The sequence below is a fragment of the Myripristis murdjan genome, chromosome 22 (genome assembly GCF_902150065.1).
Source record: "Myripristis murdjan chromosome 22, fMyrMur1.1, whole genome shotgun sequence".
NCBI lineage: Eukaryota > Metazoa > Chordata > Actinopteri > Holocentriformes > Holocentridae > Myripristis > Myripristis murdjan.
In genome coordinates this window covers 2,774,357-2,797,797 of record NC_044001.1, presented here as the reverse complement: position 1 = coordinate 2,797,797, position 23,441 = coordinate 2,774,357, and the positions used below count along the sequence as shown (strand labels likewise).

General features: G+C 43.8%; 1 protein-coding gene and 1 pseudogene across 1 annotated transcript in view; both read left to right on the top strand.

Moving 5' to 3' along the window:
- The window catches only part of LOC115353980 (tripartite motif-containing protein 35-like), a 993,629-nt pseudogene that overhangs the window by 464,054 nt on the left and 506,134 nt on the right, over positions 1-23,441 (top strand).
- The window catches only part of npas3 (neuronal PAS domain protein 3), a 357,351-nt gene continuing 340,285 nt past the window's right edge, over positions 6,376-23,441 (top strand). The window contains exon 1 of the mRNA XM_030044091.1: positions 6,376-6,572. Within this exon, the coding sequence (XP_029899951.1) occupies positions 6,376-6,572 (197 nt within the window). The remainder of the gene's footprint in view (positions 6,573-23,441) is intronic.

Below are 23,441 nucleotides of genomic sequence, written 5' to 3'. Positions count from 1 at the left end.
TGGATTATTTTACCATTTTAGTCTTGCCTTTAACTGAATTGTATTTATTTTATTTGCTTTTATTTTTTAATTTATTTTTATTGATATTTACTGAATTTTAATCTTTAATATGGGTTATCTTCTCTCTAGTGTTTCCTCACTTCGAAGTGGCGAGTGCAGGATAGCGTTTCCTCAGTGTTTTTAATTCCTTAGTGTTTTTAAATTTGTGTGCATGTGTGTGTGTGTGTGTGTGTGTGTGTGTGTGTGTGTGTGTGTGAAGGGGGGGATATATCTTGTGTCTATTGTTTGTTGTATAGTTTTTATGTGTTGCATTGTTTTTATGTGTTTTTATGTAAAGCACTTTGGGCTGCTCCTTAGGCATGAAAAGTGCTCTATAAATAAAGTTTGATTGATTGATTGATTGATGACTAGATTGCATTTTTTTTTTTTTTTACTTTATTAACCTTTCTTGTCTTTAAAGCAAGCACAAGGAACTTTCATGTTGTGTTGATTTTGGCGGCCCCTGTGGACGAAAGCGGTAGTGTTTTCTGGAACGAAGAGCATTTCCCATGAGTGTCGTGTCGTGAAGATCTTGATCTTGATCTGAGACCTCAGTTTTTCAGTTTGTTGAGTTTTTGGCAGACCTGTCCCGTTGTGTGTTGGATCCCCACCGCTCCCAGCTCTCTCTTTATATACCACATAACGTCCTCATGTGGTCAAACAGCGTGAATTTGGCGTTGGACGTTGTCGTCTGTCCAGACGACGAGCAGAGCCCTGATGTCCTCGTTTGACCAGGACTGCCGCTTGTCCTCCATTTTTCGTTCCTCTGTTATTTTTCTGCTACAAAGTGAGCTGCTGCACTGACATCTGGACTGATCAGCTGCACCGTCTCCCCGCCCATGGCCAGGTAAGCCCCACCCACAGCAAGGCAAGCCCCGCCCACAGCCAGGTAAGCCCCGTAGGGATTCTCTGGGCCCTCAGCAGCTGGAAACTGGCTCCGACTCCTACTCCTAAATGCTACTCTAAATGCACTCATAAATCATTAGCAATAAAAAAAAAATTATTAAAATACTTTGTTTTCTCTGTCCATTCCAGTGGATGGAGAATCAGAATGTGAGTAACAATAAATAGTCTTATGAGATTTTTTTTTCCACCAAAAAAACATGAGTTTATTCATTTTACATGACTGGTTAGGCTGACTCATATCAGTGAATAAAGGAATGCCTTAAAACACATTCCGTATACATTTTGCGTTATTTTAACAATATAGTTGATATAAAAAGCAACATGTTTAAAGCCCCCACAGATGAATATTCTGTGTACACAATCAGTAGGATGCATTATAAACTGATAGTATCATTAGAATCAACTCAGAACAGGCAGTATAAATCAAAACAGTATTTCCAAATTAATTTCCCTTCTGATGACATTCTTTTTATATCTGCCATATATTTGCACATATGTAAATAATAAGGCTTCCCATGTGGGCGGCACTTAGGTGCATAGGTTAGCACTGTTGCCTCACCGAAAGAAGGTCCTGGGTTTGATTCCCGGCCGGCCGCTCCTTTCTGCGTGCAGTTTGCATGTTTTCCCGTGTCTGTGTGGGTTTCCACCAGGAGCTCCGGTTTCCTCCCACAGTCCAGACACATGCAGCTCAGGTGACTTGGAGATACTAAATTGCTCCAAGGTGTGAATGTGTTTGTCTGCCTGCCCTGTGATGGACTGGCCAGCTGTCCAGGGCGCAGGGTTTTAGCGTCTTCTGGATGATTTGATGATGTCCGTCTGTGGAGGACTGTCTCCTGAAGACTGTACCGTGCTTCTGACGGAGTTCAGGACAGTTTGGGTCGACCAGCTTCCTTGTTTGCTGTTGTCTAGTCAGTTAAATAATCCAGATTATGTGCACTTGGTGCAGTTGGTAAAACTGGATTAAATTACTGACCTGACATTGAAATGTATCTGTGGTCTACACATTTATCAGACCTCACCTCTTTGTACCAAAATGCCGATTGAAGCATGTCACTTCCTGTCATAGCATCGACATCCTTTACCTTAAACTTCTCAAAATCAATAATACATTTAATATCTTCAAATTCGACATGTCACAGTAAACATTAGCCGAGGCCTCACCTCAGCTGCTCTGCTGTTTGTGTGTGGATGTTTTGATGCTGGTCGTGTGTCTTTGTCGGCTCTGTAAGCCAGCTGGATATATTTATCTGCTGGCACCAGTTGGTCAGCCAGTTTTAACAAACTGGGATCCAGCCGTTCCAGATGTTGCGACCTGGTTGACGCTGTTGGTTTCATCTGTTTGACTCTGTGCGCTGCCGTCCCCATTCAGGTTTAATTCTTCCTGTAACTACTCCGATCTGCGCGAGGACGCTCCCTAGTGGTGAGGCTGAAATGGGATTGCAGCTCGATAAAACACTTGATGAAAGCAGCAGATGAACAGTTCAAATAGAATGAATTAAATTACATTCAATAAACAGTAACGGCTTGCAACAGTTTAGAAGTAGAACTGGGAAATCCTTTGTCATTGCCATTAGCAACCATCATCAATATCAATACCTTCATGTCACCGGCGACATTAACAACATCTTCAGCATCAACAGCTTTATCACTAGCAACAATAACATCATCAGCATAAACAGCATCACCATGAGCAACATCACCAGCTTCATCGTCACAAACAACACCAAGAGCATCACCATGAGCACCAACATCAACGGCAACATCGTCACCATGAGCAACATCACCAGCATCATCATCTTCAACATCACCATCTTTATCATTAGCAACCATAACATCACCAGCATAAACAACATCGGCAACGCTGTCAACAACATCATCACCATGGGAAACAGCAGCAGCATCATCGTCTTCAGCAAGAGCAACATGATCAGCAGCTTTATCGTTAGCATCGACATCACCGCCAGCATCACCACCAGCATCGTCAGCAACATCGTCACCATGAGCAACAGCATCATCAACAACATTATTGCCATCAACAACATCAGCATCATCACCGGCTTTATCATTAACAACAATGACATCATCAGCATAAACAATGCAGTCCGTTTTCCCAATGGAGACCTCAGGAGGTAGAGAGCTTCTCTGGTAATTGGAGGGTTCCTGGTTTGATTCCCAGCTCCTCCAGAGAGCTTGTTGAAGTGTCCTTGAGCAAGACACTGAACCCCTGACTGCTCCTGATGGCTTGGCACCTGGCATTGCAGCCTCATCCATCAGTGGGTGTGTGAAGAAAAGCGCTATAGAAATGAAGTCCATCTAACAACATCAGCAACCTCGTCACCATGCGCAACATCACCAGCTTCACCATCTTCGCCAACATCGTCATCATCACCATCACCATCACCATCTTTATCATTGGCAACATCATCACCTTGAGCAACTTCACCAGCTTCAGCATCTTCAGCATCACCAACATCAGCACCTTCAACATCATCATCGTCATCATCACCATCATCACCATCTTTATCATTGGCAACATCATCACCTTGAGCAACTTCACCAGCTTCAGCATCTTCAGCATCACCAACATCAGCACCTTCAACATCATCATCGTCTTCATCACCAGCAAAAACTTCAGCTGTTTCCTGTAGTGGTTGTGTGTGCTGGCTGACAGCAGCTGTTTGCTTCTGCTCGAAAACTTTACTTTAAAAGTTGAATTCAGTGGATCGAGTTTGTTGCTTTAGAGAACACAAGATCATTTGCTTCGTATGTCCGCAGCCCTCCCCCTCTTAATCTCTGCCTTTCAGCCATCACATGTTGGTCAAAAAAAGTGCATTTCCTGGAAGAAATGATTTGTGGTTTGTGCTGCAATCGGATGAAAATGTGCTCACTTCATGAAACAACAACAGCAACGTAATTTAACCTTTCCAGCTGCAGTTTGAGAGATTAAAGAGTTGAGTTCAGTCGTGGAGCGAGTTTATCTCATACAGTAAGTGTACAAAATGTGACCACCAGAGGTCACTACTCGCTGTCCGCCTGTTCATTTCTATGGGCAAAAAAAATATCAATTACAATAAAATCTTTTAAAGCAGAAAGAGCATGACTTTCCGTCAAGTTGGAGAGCTGAAATGAAATATGCAGAAGCAGCTTCAATGCAAATATTTGAAAACAGTATTAAAACTAAAAAGACTTCGACTAGTAATTTAGGCCTAATGCTACTACAATTACTGCTATTAATGATTAAACAACAACAACAACAATAATAATAATAATAGCCTGGGTGTTTTTCTTTTTAGTTTGCCCACCAACAAATGCAAAAATGTGCTTTGGAAAACAATTCATAGAAGTGACAGTGGGCAGAGAGAGAGAGAGAGAGAGAGAGAGAGAGAGAGAGAGAGAGGTGGGAATTTAAAAAAAATAAAAGAGGGAGAGAGAGAGATTGAGTGAGCCTCAGAGAAAGAGAAGAGAGAGAGAGAGAGAGGGGTGGAGAGTATGAAAGAGAGAGTGAGAAAGGGGGTGGAGAGAGTGAGCATGTGTGTGTGTGTGTGTGTGTGTGTGAGAGAGAGAGAGAGAGAGAGAGAGAGAGAGAGAATGAATATCACTTTATTCCGGAGTCTGATCACACACGGCTGCACACAGAGCTTCAGAGAGGAGAGAGAGGAGAGCAGCTTTAGTTGTACCGACAGAGAGATAAGATAAGAGAGGAGAGACTACACACACACACACACACACACACACACACACTGAAACAGATTTCGCTCATTTAGCAAAAATTTAAAAGCATCCCTCCTCTCTTTTTCCCTGCACCTCTTTGACGTCCCGTGCGCTTTTTGGCACCAAAATCACCTCTCCATCTCCATTTCCATCCGCACATTAACCTTCCACTAAGAGACATTTTTTATTCCTGCAACCGGAGGAAATCTTTGTTCTGACTCTCCTCTGCTTTGACCCACAACTGACATTTAAACCTGCTCAAAGTTAGAAGTTTATTAAGTGCTAAATGGGCGTGTTGCGTCCGAGAAAATTCCGAAATTACCCCGAGAGTTTCTCTCCTCTTCTGGGAGATAATTTCCGAGGAGAGCGCTGTGAAGCGGCGGGGAAATCGGCATTAAAGTTGAACAGTTGTTGCGTTTTAAAATGACGCCTCAGCCCGTTTCGGTGATATAAAGAGTTTTGTCTGAGTGCCGGTGTATCAGCGGCAAGTTTGCAGCCATTTACTCTGCATTTTAGTTCCGTTTTTAAGACTTATCGGAGGTAAAACACATTGCGACGCGGCTCTGAACGATATAAGGAATAAAAACTGGGTTCCTTACTATAAAATGGGCTCTTTATTACAGGAGCTCCCGTAGAATAAAAGTCCAGTTTACAGCCACTGCGTTATTTTGCACAATAAAGCGGAGGGGGAAATGTCCTCCCGTTGAACAAACAGCGCTATCAGTCAATCTCTCTCTCTCTCTCTCTCTCTCTCTCTCTCTCTCTCTCTCTCTCTTTCCCACCGAGCGCAGAGAGGACGCAGAGCAATTCAGTCCGACACACACACACACACACTCCTCATACACACACACACATACACAGACACACACACACCACCAAGACACGCGCATACACACACTCACACACAATCAGTTTCACACACTCGCACTCACTCGCGCACACCGACATACCGACACACACTCGCGCTGCCTGTATAACGGCACCAGTGTCATTGAAAGCCTCGCACTGGTCTCCTCCAGGTCTGCTTCACCGACACCGAGACGACCAGGCGGAGAATGGCCGGGGACGGGATGCCTGTCTCGGATGGAGAGCAGCCGGTGGCCGCGGCCGTGTGAGGGTCTGGAGCTCCGGGAGAGACGCGGGCAAGACGGCAAAGAAAATAAAGAGACACAAGGCTGTTGCTCTTCTTCTCATCGGTGAAATAATCCCCTCATCGATCCACTGACTCATTGATCCCACTGATTGGTGACTGGCTGTGTTGGAGGCGGGGGTTTGAGGAGGCGAAGGGGAGACCGGAGGCTGGAGCGCACCGGAGACACCGGGACCATGATCCGGATCTGCAGGAGGGTTTTAACTGAAGGATAGAGAGGGGAAGAAGAGGAGGGCAAGAGAGAGACAAAACGTTGATGTTGTTTTTTTTTATTATTATTATTTAATTATTGGTTGAATCAAACATTCGCTGATCCCACTGATCCATTGATCCACTGACTGGTGACTGGTTGTGTTGCGCACCGGAGACACCGGGACCATGATCCGGATCTGCATGAGAGTTATATCGGAAGGATAGAGAGGCAGAGACGAATAAAAAGAAAGAAAAAAGAAGGTTGTTGCTTTTCCATTGGTCCCATTGATCCCAGTGATCGGTGACTGGTTGCGTTGGGAAGAAAAACCGGAGCTTGTTAAGTACAGAGGCTGGAGCGCACCGGAGACACCGGGACCATGATCAGGATCTTCCCGGATTTCAGCGTCCAGGTGACGGCCTCGGCAGCCGGAGGAGCCGGGGCTGGAGGGGGTGGAGGCGGTGGAGGGGGAGGGATGGTGACCGGACCCCCGGTGGGTCGCGTTCCGGTCCCGGTCCCCGGAACCACTAACGGGACCCCGCAGAGCGTCCAGGGAATCACCGCCTACCAGCAAAGGTACGTGGGAAACAGACTAAGGACTTGTGTGTGTTTGTCTTATGTGCGTGGGATGGAAGATGAATTCAATCCAAATTTCTGAAAGTACAAAAATCCCCATAATATCAATATAATATTCCTGAAATATTTCTATAGGGGCTGTTTAGTGTGTCTTTGCTACTTAACACCGAGTTGATAGTGACCTTTTCATACTTAGAGGCATATTTACGCCCCAGGATATCACTATGGTATTCCTATAATATTAAGTTTAGCTGTGATATTTGTATTACAGCTCTCTAAAATCTCTGATAGATCTATTACAGGATTACTATAGCCGCTCTTCATAGGGAATCTCTGCGTTCCGCCACACTTGGGCATCTCTAACTCACCGGGCACTTTGTGGTTTGATTTTGTTGAGATCCCCGATACGAGGAGGCGACAGCCAAATCGTCGGCTATCAGTTGGTATTTCATATCAAAAGGTTCAGAAAGTATCCATAACCCCAGCTCCTTCATTCTGCTATAGGTGTATAAGTGAGCGGACAGGGTATTATCGTTATCAGCCGAGGTATGTGTGGGGGATAAATGTCACAAAATGTGGCCCATCTCTTCGGCTCTTTCCCATTTCTTTTCTATTTCCCCGTGGCTGAAAGGAGGCAACCGGTTACTTTGATGCCATGCAACACACTTACACAGGGGATTAAATTCAATATCCGCGTTTTGGTTGGGTTTTGAATAAAGTTTTACGCACAAGTGTTTGCGAGAAGACACAGAGAAATGTGCAGGGAGGGTGGTGGAAATAGAATAGACTGAAACGGGTAAAAAAAAAAAAAAGAGACAGAAATAGAGGAATGCGGTTCAGGTAATAGAGTAGAAATCGCAGAATGAGGTTCAGGTAATTTTGCAGGAAATGGAAGAATGTGTTTCAGGCAGTTCAGTGGAAATAGAGGAATGTGTTGCAGGTAATTCAGGGAGAATATTGTCTTCTAATGAGAGGTGGCTGGTCACTTCAGGAGGCGAGGGGCTCTTCTTTGCCACAAAAAACGTGAATCCAGCCCATCCAGACCTGCTTTCTGCTAACAGTTCACTCAATCCACCCCCTGTTATTTCCTTATTTTATTCTCTAGTCTGAATCTGAATGATTGCCTCCCCGTCCGGCCGCTCAGTAGGGTTATTTTTCTAATCATCTGGAGCTATGGGGGGGCCCAAACATACCCCACACACTCTGCTTATTACTGAAAACTCTCCTTATTATGGAGTGTGTGTGTGTGTATGTGTGTGTGTGTGTGTAAAGAGTAAAAGCTACGGGGACAAACGCAACATAAATCACAGGCTGGGCCTCTCCAAGTGGACTGAATACGTCTCTACCCTCCAAAGCCCAAATAAAGAGCAGTATAAGGAGGGGTATTGTTATTTAAAACAGTGCTTCTCAAACATGTCCGGACCCCCAAACACACACACACACATACACACACACACACACACACACATTAGACCACCACCCCTCCCTCCATATGGGAAGATTTTTGTTGTTGATTTAGCAGTCAGTCGTAGATTTGTCTGCATGTGGCGAGATACAAACGCTGAGAGTGAAACGTAACCCCAGAATATTCTTTATATGCATTTTCTGATCAGTAAAACTAAGCAGAAATTCAACTATTCCCTTTATTTTGTGGCTGGAGACCCTTTTAAAAACCCCTCCAGGACCCCTGGAGACCCACAGACCCCAGTTTAGAGACTAGCAATTTAAAGCATGATGATATCTGGAAGTATTTGTGGATGAAAAGGCCAAAAAAAAAAAACAACAAAAGGGAACTTTCTCTGAAGCGTATGTGGTTTAAATTTGCATCCTGATTTGTAATTGCTGGAGAGACTTGTTTTATCCAGACATGACATTTTTAAAAAGGAAAGGAAAAAGAGAAAAGAAAAAAAAAACATCTCCTCCAGCTTCTGGACGCTGCGTCTCCTTCGCCCCGTATAGCCTGTTCCTCTATATAATGTTTTTCCCCAACAAACAGCTGGGAGCTAATATGTTTATACATTACGCTCCATTATCCACGTCGCCTCCGTTTGACTGCTCTCAATAAGCAGAGCTGAGGTGGAGGGAGAGAAGGAGCTGCTGGCAGCGAGAACGCCAGCCAAAAACCTCCGAGAGAGCACAGCCACTTCAGTCAAACTGGACAAATCTGAGAGAGAAAAATCAGCCGTGAATCAGGGTTGTGTGATTCAGAGACACACCGAGAGAAGAGAACACATCCACCGCCTTTTTTACAATTCAGCTCCAGTCATTCAGCCTCCTTATCTAAACCCAAGGCCGCATTACAGGTGACGAAATAAAATCCACATTTCACATTTAGCCACTCTTGTCCTGACTGACTCATTTGCGCCGGTGCCTTGCTCAAGGACGCTTTGCCAGGTCTCAAACCTGTGACCTTTCAGCCACAGGTCAGTCTGCTGTACAGCCACCAATCCGCCCTTGTTGCTTTTCAACTGAACTACGCTCTGCTCTGTTTTTCCTTTTCTTGTTTTAAATGCGTGTGCGGATGAAACCGCAGCAAAGGCTGCAGTGAAGAGCGAGACCCGGCCGCTTTGCTTCATTTAAAGTCACTTTAAAGCCTCGTGTTCAGATTTTAGTCACCTTTTTCAGGCTGAAATAAAAGTACATGTTGTAAAATCCCAGCGTGCATCGCAGCAACTGGTATCAAACCGGTGCGAGTTATGTGAAAATGACGGGGGAAAGCGTTATTTTCATGCCTCTTCTGAATATATAATTGATTTTTTGTGTATCGGCGGCTGTTCGGCTTATGATGATCACCGGCTGGAGGTCACAGTTTACCCTCCTGTCTTTATTTTCCACCACAGCGCTGCCTATAACCCTGTGTTTGTGTGGAGAATACCCAGCATGCCTTTGACCTTGACAGGTCATTGGTATAGAGAGGAGGCTTTTCAGCTTCCAGCCTGCAGCCCGGGGTTAATCACACAGCAGACCTATTAGGTTACAATGAATTATACATAAAAAGAGGGAATTTAAATGAATGTTATAAAAAAATATATTATAAAAAAAAAAAAAAGAAAAAAGAAAGCTGTATGTGTTGGAGTATAATGAGCCGTGGTGGTTGAGCCGGTGACGTGCACACATCAAAGCCTGCAGAAGAAAAAAAAAAAAAGCATTTTCCTGACCAAAAAAAAGAGAAAGTTAACAGGATAATTTGAGAAATGGGGATTAATTATGGTAAGAGGAGATGATGGGGATATAAGGCTGTTTATTGTTTCAATTTACAGGATCATAAGCACCAAATAACTAGTCAAGCAGGCATGATCACACCCCCCCACCCCACCCCCAACAGCACGAGGGAACCCCCCCTCTAAACTATGCAAAACGTAAGAAAAAAAAAAAGTTAGTTATTGCATTTGAAGTGATGCTGGATTCAGACGGATGTTTTGTGTGATGTGTTTATTATGGCAAGAAAAGGAAGGAGGGTGATGTGTGTATGTGTGTGTATGTGTGTGTGTGTGTGGGGGGGGGGTGATATGTGCAGGGTTAGTGGGGGGGTGCTGGGGGTGGATGGGGGTTATTGATCTGATTTATAGAGCAACCATCCAAATAAATCACCCCCACACTTTTTTTTAATTTTTTTTTTTATGTATCGCAAAATTAAATAACAAAATCTCCCCGGTGCAACCTGTAATATGCAACACAGCAGGGAGAATTAAATAAAAAAAAAAAAACTGTCTCCAACTGCAACTGAGTGGCGTTGTTGCGCCGGGGCTGGAGAAAATACCGGAGATGTGGTGTCCTTTTTTTCTGTCAGAGCCGGAGAGGAGGAAAAACCGGGAGAAAATGCTCCGACAGGCAGACTTTCACTGCCAGGCGACGCTCCGCCGCGGGGATTGTACCGGGAATACAGGCGCTGCAGCGGCGAAAATGTAAAGATTTGACGCGCCCGTTTTCTTTTTTTATATCCCGAGCGCAGGAAATTCCTCTATACTGCCAAACCGTCTGCTGTGTGTGTGTGTATGTGTGTGTATGTGTGTGTGTGTGTGGAGAGAAGAGAGACAGACCAGCGGGATCCGAGAGGCATCCACCCCGGGTTCCCCCTCGCTCTGCTCGGCATGCCTCTGCAGCTCGGTCCCGGCGTCGTTTTCCGCTGCCCGTTTCCACGCTCCTGAGCGGCGGAGAGACAAGCGGCGCTTTGCACAAGACGCACGCTCACTCACCCACACACACACACACACACACACACACACAGACACGCGCGCACGGACACGCACGCACGCCACACAACCATACAACCTCTCTCTCTCCACACATACACACACGCACACACACGCACAAACACACTCACACACACATACACACACATACACCGACATGGCTTTGTCTTAACACACCGACCATGACGCATTGCTGTCAGGGCGCAGCGCACCGCCGCGGCTCCGTGTCCAAATAAACCTGAAGGAAGGGGCGAAAAGTGAGAAATCAAATAAAATTCTTGCAGGAAGATGGCGCCCACCAAGCCGAGCATCCAGCAGGACCCGACGCGGAGAGAACGGTAACGGGGCTTGGATTTTGTTCCTATACACTCTTCCTATATGCAGCATGCATGTGTGTGTGTGTGTGTGTGTGTGTGTGTGTGTGTGTGTGTGTGTGTGTGTGTGTGTGTGTGAGAGAGAGAGCGGCGGCTCTATCAGCAGCCTGGCGGCTTGTTGGCTGTTGCGCGTCGCTATGCGTTTATTATGAGCCTGGATGTCAGGAGGTACGCTGTTACCCTTTCCAGAGGAGAGTCGGTGTGCGTGCGTGCGCGTGTGTGTGTGTGTGTGCGTGTGTGTGTGTGTGTGTCAGACAGCAGAGAGGCTTGTGGCTCGGGTAACAGGTCGGCAGGCTGGCTGAGGAGGAGGCTGTGTGTGAAACGGGGAGGAGGAGGACTGCCTTGCTTTGCATTGCCTTGTCTTCTCTCTCTGTGCGTGTATGCGAGAGGCTGGCGCGTGTGCATGTGTGCGTGGGCGCGTGCGTGAGAGCGTGCTCCCCCCCCTTGTGTGTGCGCGCGCCTGGGCTCGAGAGCCAGCGCAGATCCAGTGTGTTTACGCTCGGAGCGAGGTGTTTTAGCGTCGAGGAAAACATGTGCATCCATCGATGACAGACCTGTCTCTCTCTCTGCCTCCACCTGTCTGTCTCTGTGCCTGTCTCTCTCTCCACGGCCAGGCCAGACTGTGTACTATCACCAGGCCTACTATTACTACTACTGTACTATAGTGTGTGTGTGTGTGTGTGTGTGTGTGTGTGTACAGCGGTGTGGTTTTTCCACTGGCTGCTGCTGCAGCTCAGAGGAATTAACAGGAAGTTTTAATGTAGGCGCATGGATTACCTGGGCCGAGCCGTGCCAAGCCAGGTGAAACCGAGCAGGGCTGCAGGGACGGCCTCTGATTGGCTCACGGCCTGTAATTGTTAAGGTGGAAATCTAGTTTTAAATACTGTTTGCTTGTTGTACGCTCACGTCTGGCCGACTGGATTCATGAGCATAATTCTATCACACCACTGTTTCCCCACCTTAACCTCTACTCTACTCTATTCTGTTCTATTCTATTCTATTCAAATTAGATTGCAGATCATTTGTAACTGTCTGTGTGGAAATATGTATTTTTTCCACCTGCTGTTTTAAGGATGCCTGTTGAATTCCACTTGTTTCTATTCTATTCTATTCATAATATGCCATAGAAGGTCTAACTGTTAAGGTGGAAATATCTGCATTTCTTTTACACCTGTTGTTGAGAGGAGACCAAGTGGATTTATAACTGCGGTTATTTGACTGTGCGCCGTAGTCTTTATTCTATTCTATTCAGTTCTATTCTTTTCTATTCTATAAAGCATTTGGTGCATACTATTGTAGAAGGAATGAGAGAATTTAGATTGTACTCGAACACCATACAGCTATTCTATTCTGTTCTGTTCTATTCTATTCTATTCACAATATTACACCTGTTGTTTTAAGGATGCCAAGTGGTTTTATAACTGTGATTCATTCCGCTGTATTCTAGTGTCTCTATTCTATTCTATTCTATTCTATTCTATTCCATTCTACTCTATTGTATTGTATTCTATTCTACTTTTTGTATCTTAAGCTGTAGTGATGTTTTGGTTATTTTTATTGCCTTTGTTTTGGTATCATTATGATCTCTTTAATCTGTCCTGTCGGTGCTAATGCTTCTATGATCAGGCCGATTCTGTTCTATTCTATTCTATTCTATTCTATTCTATTCTATTCTATGCGATATGGTTTGTAAGATGTAATTGTTAAGGTGGAAATATGTACTTTTACTGCCATTGTTTTAAGGATTCCTGACCACTTGGATTTATTGGTTTACACCAGTTTCTGTCAGCTTATATCTACTCTGTTCTATTCTATTCTACTCTATTCTACTCTATTCTATTCTATTCTATTCTATTCTAGTCTATTCTGCTTTAGTCATCCCAGCTGCAGTCTGATTGGACAGGTGGCTAACCGTGACACAGTGACACAGAATGAATGTCAGTAGTTTGCAGGTGAAAAGGAGTCGGTGTTTTCTACTCTGTGATTCTACTGAGGTTTGTCTTCTGCCGCCTCGTTCTGTGTGTGGAAGGACGGCGTTGATGATGTCAGACACAAGATTTGACCCGACAGCAGAGGAAACATGCAGTCGTCACGACCAGGCCGTCGTGTGACGCTGCAGAAATTAATTGAATATTATGCAAGGGATTTTTTTTTCCTTGCTTTCGTGTCAGCGGTGGATTTTATTCATATGGAAACACGGTGATGATGTACAGGCAGTGTGTTTTCTTTTCTTTTTTCTTTTAACCTCTACACTAAAATGTAGTTTTACCAAGAGGAGGTGCAGTGAATAATTTGCTCCGGCACGGCGAGGTCGTCTCGCTGGTCGAGTCGGCCTTCGCTCTCTGCGCTGTGAGCTTTATTCCAAAACGAGAGACCCAGCAGATTAAAAAACGAGAAAAGACGTGGAGAGACTGATTGTGGCCTCACGTCGTTCTCTTTTACCACATCAAGCTGGGAGACTCTGAAACCGAGAAAGCTGCAGTCTGTCTGGCAACTGCTCGGACTGTAAATGCATCATCAGCTTTAGGATTTGGCGAGGGGCGAGGGGGGCGGGGGGACACTTCACATTTTTCACCTTTTCCCTCTTTTATTAATTTAAACACAAACCAAACAACTGAAGATAAAAAGGTGTGTGGTGCTTTTTGCCGGAGCTTTGTAAAGGTTGTGCAGCGCAGCATCAGAAAGCCTTTGTATGCAAATCGAGGAAAAGCCAGTTAGGTGGGCAGATAAATTCTGCAGTAATCCCAAAGGGATGCTGCGACCTTGTGTCCCCCCAGTACTGAGAAAATCCCAATCTCCCCAAAATAAAGTAGAGAATATGTTTCTGTCTTTGGAGCAGAAAGTCGCAGAAACATGGGATAAAGACCGTCTGAAAACCCGCAGACGGGCGTTAGTAGGAGGTTCGGTTCCAGAGATATTGGATTGGATTCTCTGTGATAAGTGAATGGGAGATTTGTGAATTTTTTGCAAAGTGTCAAGCAAAAATCTTTGGTTGATACTTAAGGGCGTATTTAGGAGCTCGTTTCAGGCCATTCTGAGGCGAATGAGACCCATTCTTTGGTAACTTTTTTTCCCCAGTCCATACCTTCATATTAAAAAATGTCACATATGGACATAAACATGATTTCCCACTGGAAGCCATCCTGTTCTGTATGCCTGGAAGAGGCATATTTGTAACTGCATGGTGTGTTTAAAGTCAGTAAGACAGTAAGACACCAACCAAAACAAAACCTAAGTGCAGGGGCAGCTGCTGTCTCGGAGAAATCACAGATATGGCTGAAAATGAGTGACACTGTCTTTATTGCAATGATGCAAAGAAATAAACTCCGCCTGATCTCGCAAAAACTGGAAAAATAACGACAATATCTGGGGACAGGAAGTAGTTTTACTTTCAAAGTAAAGGACGGGCGGACACGTTTACCTTCAGATCCCAACTCAAGGCAACAAGTTTCCCACTGAGAGGGAGGTGTGACCTTACTTAACCAGGAGGGGTGTGTGTGTGTGTGTGTGTGTGTGTGTGTGTGTGTGTGTGTGTGTTTGATTCAATATTTAAAGCACAGTTGCAATAATGTACACTTCATCTACGTTTATACTTCAGAATCAACAATACTTTAGTATCATTATTATTATTATTATTATTATTTACATGGACAGTAATGTTAATTGATGCATCCAACAGAACTGCTTGGTAGTAAAAGGAGATGCATTTTGTAATTTATTCACACACTCTTTATTTATCTGTTGGTTTTTAGGGTGTCACATTTTTTTCATTGTGCTCTGGCTCTTGATTTTAATCATTTTAAAGGACTTACTGGAGTGTGTGTGTGTGTGTGTGTGTGTGTGTGTGTGTTTGAGTAGTGCTTTAATTTGATAAGGCAGCAGACACAAAAGCTGTGACATTCAGCTGAAAGTTTCCCAATTCAGGTTTTTTTTTTAATCCTCTCCCGTCCCTGAAATCTGATGTTTTCTTCTCTTTCCTTCTTTTGTGACCATTTTTTAATTTCCCCCCCCCTTTTCCCATTTGCTTTCATTACAGAGGAGACATTACATAACACAATCCAGTGACTGAAATAGTGTGTTGACATTGCATAACACACCTACATCTATTCACTAAGGTAATCACATATGCATTGTAAATGTACACATGCATTTACATCCACATAAACAGAAAGAAATACTCAAAATAAAACGATCTGAATAATACACAAAAAAAAAGCCAAGATAAGCACATTAGCGTGTTATGACCCGGTCAAACTTTCAAAAAAGATAAAAGTTTGATGGCAATCAATTATAAATAATTTTTCAACCTCCATTTAGAAATAGAACGTCTTTATCGTGGTTGTTGATCAGTGCTCCCCCCGATCGGTGCAATTAATGAGCCAATTAAAGACAGACAGCAAGTAAACATTTAATAAATATGAAACTACAACAAATAAAAGAATGGTTATTGCCCTTAAAAACATTGTATATTACATTTAAAGTGCTGGAATCTAAACCTCCTGTGATCCAGATTATAACTCCATCCATCTTTTTGACCCACATCTCACCAGAGATCTCACTTCTTTAAAACTATGAAAATAAAATTAGCTCTTAGACAGTTATTATCTCCCATCTCTTTTTTATTCCCTTTATCCTCTTTTTTCCTTCTCCTCCTCCTTAGATTTCAATCCAGCAGATGCTGGAGTGAACATCCTCGAAATTTAAGATATCTGAAGAAATCTGATCAGCAAAAAACAACAAAAATCGGAATAAAGTCACATTTAAAAAAAAAAAAATAAATAAATAAAAATGACCCCTCTGGACTTCAAGGATATTTGCTGCAAAACTTAATCCCAAGGCACACATTTATAATCTAAGAGTCCAGATTAGAAAATCCGAGGTTCTGGGTTTCTTCATCACTTCCTGAGGGTAAATTAGTTTTGCAGGCGGGACATTTGATATTTAAAGTTAAAATTTCAAGATGCAGCGACAGCACAAAAGACGTATCGTGCTGAGGTATCACGAATCACCAAAATAAAAAATAAAATAAAATCCTCAAATTCTCTGAGAAGCGCTCACACCCCCCCGCTGTGAGCTCAGACGTGCACAGAGCCGAGCTTATCTGTATTTTCCCATGCCGTCCACCGTTGTCAGCGTTGCCGTGACAACAGGAGACTCTTGCGTCATTCACCTGAGACAGCTGACATAATTTTGCGAGCTTATCACGGAGGAGGAGGAGGAGGAGGAGGAGGCGAGGAGCCAGTCGGCACAGAGCAGAGTCGAGGAGGAGTCTGCACGTCGTTTTGGGGCCGTTTTTTTTTTCTTTTTTCTCTCCTCGTTTCTTTTTTCCCACCTCCGAGCGTCCCGTCTGAACTCTGCGCCCGCGTCCGTCCAGCATCACACGGAGAAGATCACACCGTTCTCCTCCTCTTCTCTCTCTCTCTCTCTCTCCACGCTTTACATCACACTTTACTTTCTCACCGGCACTGAAGCCCGTTTTCACACCAGGACTTTAACTTTTCTGTCTTTACGCTTTTTCTGTCCTGACTGATCTCCTGATTTACAAACCACGAATGCAGCAGGTCCTGTTTGTCTTATTTTTTATTAGAGCAAGGAAATAAATGAAGTAGTGCACTGATAACAACAAACTACGACTACAAACTAACTCCGCCAGTACAAGTACTGTTCCTCTGCTGGTATGTGACTGCAGTAGAAGTAGAAGTACTGTTCCTCTGCTGGTATGTGACTGCAGTAGAAGTAGAAGTACTGTTCCTCTGCTGGTATGTTACTGCAGTAGAAGTAGAAGTACTGTTCCTCTGCTGGTATGTTACTGCAGTAGAAGTAGAAGTACTGTTCCTCTGCTGGTATCTGACTGCAGTAGAAGTAGAAGTACTGTTCCTCTGCTGGTATCTGACTGCAGTAGAAGTAGAAGTACTGTTCCTCTGCTGGTATGTTACTGCAGTAGAAGTAGAAGTACTGTTCCTCTGCTGGTATGTGACTGCAGTAGAAGTAGAAGTACTGTTCCTCTGCTGGTATGTGACTGCAGTAGAAGTAGAAGTACTGTTCCTCTGCTGGTATGTGACTGCAGTAGAAGTAGAAGTAGTGCAGTAAAAATGTCCTGCAGTAAAAGTCCAAAGTGTCTCATTTCAAACGTCCTGGCGGTAAAAGTGACGGAGCTCCTTTTTCACGCTGCAAACCACCTGTTTTTCGTGGTGCAGCTTTTATTGTGAAATTTGGAAATGACAAAAAGCAGAAGCAGGCTTCTCTTCTCATCTATGCTGGCTGTGCTTTTATTGTGAAAGGTTCCACAATCTGTCATTGATCATCTGTTCTCTGTGATGGATCTGATTTAAAATGCAGTGAAGGACAAAACTCGAGCCAAAAAATGGACTGGAGGAAAAGTCAAATTGAAAAAAAAAACAAAAACCAAACGTGGTCCACAGAAAGCAGCAGAGTCCCAGTAACGTGAGGAGGTGTAATGAGCTCCCTCCTGGGACACACACACTCTGCAGGGAGCTTGTTGTCATGTTAAAGCTGGACGCTGTGAAGAGGCCGCGTGGTTTTCAGCAGACGAGTGTGTGTGTGCTGCGTTTCTGTCCGGGAAAAACGCAGGAATGCGGCTGGAAAAACGAGGCCGACGGGGCTGTGAACGCCTCGCTGTGAGCTCGTCACCAGAGGAAGTCACAACTTTGTCTTGTTTGTGTTTTGTGAAGTGAAGCGTCTGCGGGACGGCCCGTGACAGCTGGGAGGAAAGTTAAACTAATCTTGACCTCGATTTTTTTCCCCCATGCAACAGGATTTTTAAAACTGAGCGCTGGACTCTGACAGTGTAATTTTTCAGTCATAACGTGTGTATAAATCACAATATGACTCCTATGTAAAATCACATGTTAACTAATCAAATTAATGTTCATCCCAGTGGCCCAGATGGTGATAAATACGATAATTTCAAATAATTTATCTTTAAAAACCATCCCAGTGATTCATGTTCTGTCTAATATCCACAAAATGTCTCTGCTCGTCTTTGCCCAAAGCGAGCAGTGGTATTTATTTATTTATTTATTTTTAATTTCAGGATAACAAACAGCAATAATAATATTGCTCATGAACAGAAAATGAAATCACAAGCCATTAAAATCCAAAATATAACTTGAGAAATACAAAAAAAAAACAACAAAAAAATTAATAAAAAACACGTATTTAAAAAGACACTGAAACCAGTGCACACATTAATCATTTTCATTTTGCTTCCTTGTTTTGTGATGAAGTTGTTGATAGATGTTGTTCTATGTCCATCATGAACAAGAAAAATGTTTTTTTTTTTTTTTTTGTAAATTTACACTTGAATTATGAATATGGAATTTAGCAAGAAGCAAAACTAAATTATTAATAATAATAATTAAAAAAAGCATTATCGTCTTTGTAACTATAAACATAGCAGCCAAATATAACATTTCTATAGCAAAGAGAGAAATCTTAGAAAATGTGGTGAACTATAAAGTTATTAATATCTTTCCACAGTCTGTATGTAAATTTACAAGAACAAAATAAGCTTCAGGAGGCAAAATCACACGTGTGTGTCGCTTTTTAGCTCGTGTCAGAGAGAGAATCTGTGGACCAACTTTTTTTCCAGTTATTATTTCCGGTATTTTACGACTCCGACATCACTCCTCCTCCCTTTCCTCCATTCATTCCACTACGATATGAACATGAACTTTCAGAGCCTTCACACTTTCTTCACTCCAGTTTTCCATCAGCCCAATAAAGTCCTCCACATGAGTTTTCCTAAAAGCAGCAGCACTGTTGGCTTTTCAGGACTTTTTCACACTGAAACGCTCCCTCCTCCTCCTCCTCCTCCTCCTCCTCCTCCTCCTCCTCCGCCTCCTCCTCCTCCGCCAGGGAAAATAGTCCCTAAGCGGGGAAACGTTTTGCTTTCTACAGCCGATCATCAGCTGTGTGGTTTCTGAATGTTGAGGACTTTGTTTGCCATTTTGATTCTGTGTTGGGAAATCAAACCTTTAAAATCACTGGAATAGTCCTTTAAAGTGTTTCACGCCTAATTTCACCAGGTTTTATTCATGCGATTGAAGTCGTGATGCACCGGTATCCACGGTAACAGACAATTTAAGAAAATATTTAGTAATATCACATCAATAATACACATATGGTAATAATACCATGCAAAAATAATCCAGCGCATGTAATCATCTCTGTCTCCCTCTGCCAGCACCACACACACACACAGAGCACACACACCTGACACACACCTTACAGACTCTCATCCCTACACTCGTATTTTGAGTGTAATTCATTCACCAAAAAGAGACAAAACACACAATAAACAAAGTTAAAGAGGAATTGGACTCATGGCTTTATTGTTATTTTATTGTGATTTCAAATTTTCTGTAGATCTGGTTATAATGTTGTTAATAATGTGGTGAATTCTTGTGGTCGCGATTCTCATGTCGTGAAAATCTGGCGTTGTGACGGCCCAAACCGACACGATACATTTTACGGACACAAAATATTCTGTGTTTTTATTATTATTATTATTATTATTATTGTTATGATGATGGTGCTGCTCTGTCGAGAGGCAAAATGCTCACATGACAAACGTGAAACCTCATTCTCCCACCAAATGCTCCAGTCACCCATCATCCCTCCTCTCCTGTAGTCACTCCTCCATCCCGCCCTGCAGCAGTGTGTGTGTGTGTGTGTGTGTGTGTGTGTGTGTGTGTGTGTGTTTATGTTAAAGTGTCAGGCGGCGTGTTGGTGGATCTATTTCTGGGGGCATTTCAGCACCGATAGGCATCTGGAGGAGGCCGAATTAATTTCCAGGTAGAGAGAGAGAGAGAGACAGAGAGAGAAGAAGAAGAGAGAGAGAGGAAGAGAGTGGGGCGAGGGAGGGGGGATGGGGTGGGGGGAGGAGGAGAGGAGGAGGAGGAGGAGGAGGAGAGGTGGTCTTCATAGCCGACTGCACAAGTGGCTCCACTATCACCAGACTGCTGTACAGCGGAGAGGAGAGAGAGAGAGATGATGGAGAGGAGGAGGAGGAGAGAGAGAGACATTAAGAAACACTGAGAGAGAGAGAGAGAGAGAGAGAGGCAGAAACACTGAGAGAGAGAGAGAGAGACATTAAAAAACAGAGAGAGAGAGAGAGAGAGACAGAAGGCAGAGGGGGGATGTAGACGAGTGGACTGAGAGACAAAAGGGGCGAGAGACACTAAGAAACAGCAAGGAAGAGAGAGGAGAGGGACCACGACACATGCATATCTATATGTATATATACATACATATATATATACAATTTATTTTTTTATCGTATTTACAATTTTAGTTACCATTTAGTTTCCTGTTACAGCACAGCCTGCCTGTTTTATAGAAAAGAAACGAAACAATCAGAAAGCAAAATGAGGAAAGATTTTTCAAAATGAGGGATGAACAGATCCTCGTTGCCGTGACGCAGCGATCTGGAGCCGGTCTGATTTTAGACTGAAATCCTGTTCCTAATCCCTAATTCATACTCCTAATCTATTCCTCTAAAATCCTGTTCCTTTTTATTTGTTTAATACTGACGACCGCGCCTAGAAAAATAATTTAAAAAATATATATATATTTATATTCCTTGCTTTGGCAATGTCAGAGTTTTACCTCTCAATAAAACATCTTTGATTTGAATGGAATTCATAGAGAGAGAGAGAGAGAGTCAAAAAGAACAACAAAGGAGAAATCAAAAGTGATGGAGGAGAAAAAGAAAAGGTGATGATGAAGGAGATGAGAGGAAGAGAGGAAGAGTGGAGACAAAATAAAGGGGTGGAGAGGAAAGAAAGAGAGAGAGAGAGACGTGAAGAAAAAGAAAGCGAGAGGGGGAAATATTTGGATCTGGAGCAAAAAGAAACAAGATGGAGAGAGAGAGGAAGAGAAGAGGAGGATGGAGAGAGAGAGAATAAAGGAGGGGAAGAGGAGCGAGAGAGAGAGAGAGAGAGAGAGAGAATGGCGTTGAATCAGTTGTCGAGCGAGCGGAGTTACTTCCACTCTGCTGGACGACGGCGTGGATGAATCAAGCGCTCCCGCAGGCTGAGGATGAGCCTCTCGATGCCTGCAGGAGCGCTTGGTTCGCTGGGCCGGAGGGGACAGGCGGGTGGGAACAGACCGGTGTTTTCTAATTTAATAATTTATGAATAAAGAGCTTCACTACGTCAACAGAGCTCATAAAAACACTAAATACCGCCTGCACGCCATAACACTCCATAAAAACCAAAACTAATAGATCTAATTTATATGTATGTCTATGTTATACTAGAACACATGATTTTATTTGTGCATGAGCTGTTTTTCAGATTTGAACTCGGGGGCCGGCAGAGGACGTCTAGACGCAGGTCACATGACGCCGAGCATGTTTTGTTTGTTTGTTTGTTTGTTTGTTTTTTATCATGCCATCAAACAGAATCAGTTTGCAGTCAAAACAATAGATTTCTTTGCAAATTTTTCAATAGATGCTTTTACCAAATACCTTTTGTTTGCGAATCCAAAAGTTTTGCTTGCGTTACGCCGACAGACGCAGGACGCGATTGGCCGGCCGTGACCTAACAGCGCTCCGACCCACACACCTGTCCAGAAGGGGGCGCTGTTATTATATAACACTATTACATTTTAACCTGGATGCTGCCGAGCCGTCACTTCAATGCAGACTGGCACAAATTTTAATCACAAATTTATTTTACTTGCAATAAAACATTTTTTTGATTTCAGGGCTGATTGAGTTTTGCTCAATAATTTTTTTTGTTTTTTTGGGATCGCAAACGTGTTTCTGTTCAGTTTGATTGTGTAATAAAGAGAGAAAAAAAAAATACTCCACGGAGACAGAGTGAGCGGGGAGAGAGAGAGAGAGGAGTGAGAGCAAAGGAGATAAATGGCAGCGAGAGGAACTGGGAAAGAGGGCGAGCGAAACTTGGAGAGAGAGAGAGAGAGAGGCTGGGCGAGCGAGGCCGTGTTGGTGGCAGCGCTGGCGAACTTTCAGAAACAACAGCAAAACCACAAAAGCACAAAGTTGGCTTTGTCCCCCCCCCCTCCCTCCCCCCCCCCCCCCCCGCCTCCACAGAGCCCAAACAACACAACAACACGTCCTGTCACCCTGCTCCGCTGGGCGAGAGACACTGACACACACAGAGAGAGAGAGAGAGAGAGAGAGAGAGAGAGAGGCTGTGGTTTGGCAGTCTGTTTCCGAGCCGGAAAACGATCCTCGCTCAGCCGCATCCTGACACGTCGTTAGGAGAACGGCGGCGCTGAGCCTCCGGAGAGAGGCCGCCGCCGCCGCCACGCCGCCACCGCCACGCCGCCGCCGCCACCGCCGCCGCGCTAAAGTTTTCTTTCAAATGTCAGAGACGCTGCTCGGTCCGCTCGGCTTCCCCTCACTCTGTGATTTCATGAGATTGTTTTTGTCGAGACACGCGTGTAAACACGGAGGGGGGGGGGGGGGGGGGAGCGCTGCAGAACACACACACACACACACACACACACAGAGTACATATTATGTTCCGCCGCTGTCTGTGTTTGACGTCTGACTGAAAATTGCTTTGCTTTTCAAACTGAATTTACATTGGGCCTGGCGGGGAAATGCATAGAAATGGGCCGTGTGAGCGATTCAGCGTCCGCACCGCCTCTTTATGTGTCGCCGCCAAATAACAATGTGTAAATCTGCAGCACGCAGCGGCTCGTCCTGAATGAGGAAATGTATGAAATGTAAATCACACGGCAAGCAGCTGTGGCATTTCTCACACACACACACACACACACTGTATAAAAACAATCTGTATCTTAAAAAGTGCTTCAGTCTCGTCTGCAGTTAGAAACTTGTGTTTTCTTCAAATAAACTAAAAAAAAAAAAAAAAAAAAAAAAATCGTACACAACAGACCGAGCGATTTGATTGGACGAGGATTTCCAGACTATTTCCAGTCTATTTTATATAATTGTATATTATTATTTTATTAGAACTAAATTCGCCCTGCAACGGTGCGAAGAATGCGTGTCCGAAAACAAATCAATCAACTTTATTTTTTTTTATATCACTTTTCAAAACAACGAGACAAAGCGCTTTACATGACAGGTTCAAATGATGCAGACCGTCAAAATAAGAGCCGTGGAAATTACAAAGTAAATTAGTAAACAGAACAGAACGTGGAACGCAGAACCCGATAAAGAAAGCAAAGCGTGACAACAAATGCATTAAAAAATCGAAATAAGTCGTAAAATATGAGCTGAATAGTCACGAAGTGCCACGTGCAGGAAAATCGATAAAGCTTGAATTCTGACGGGACTGAAA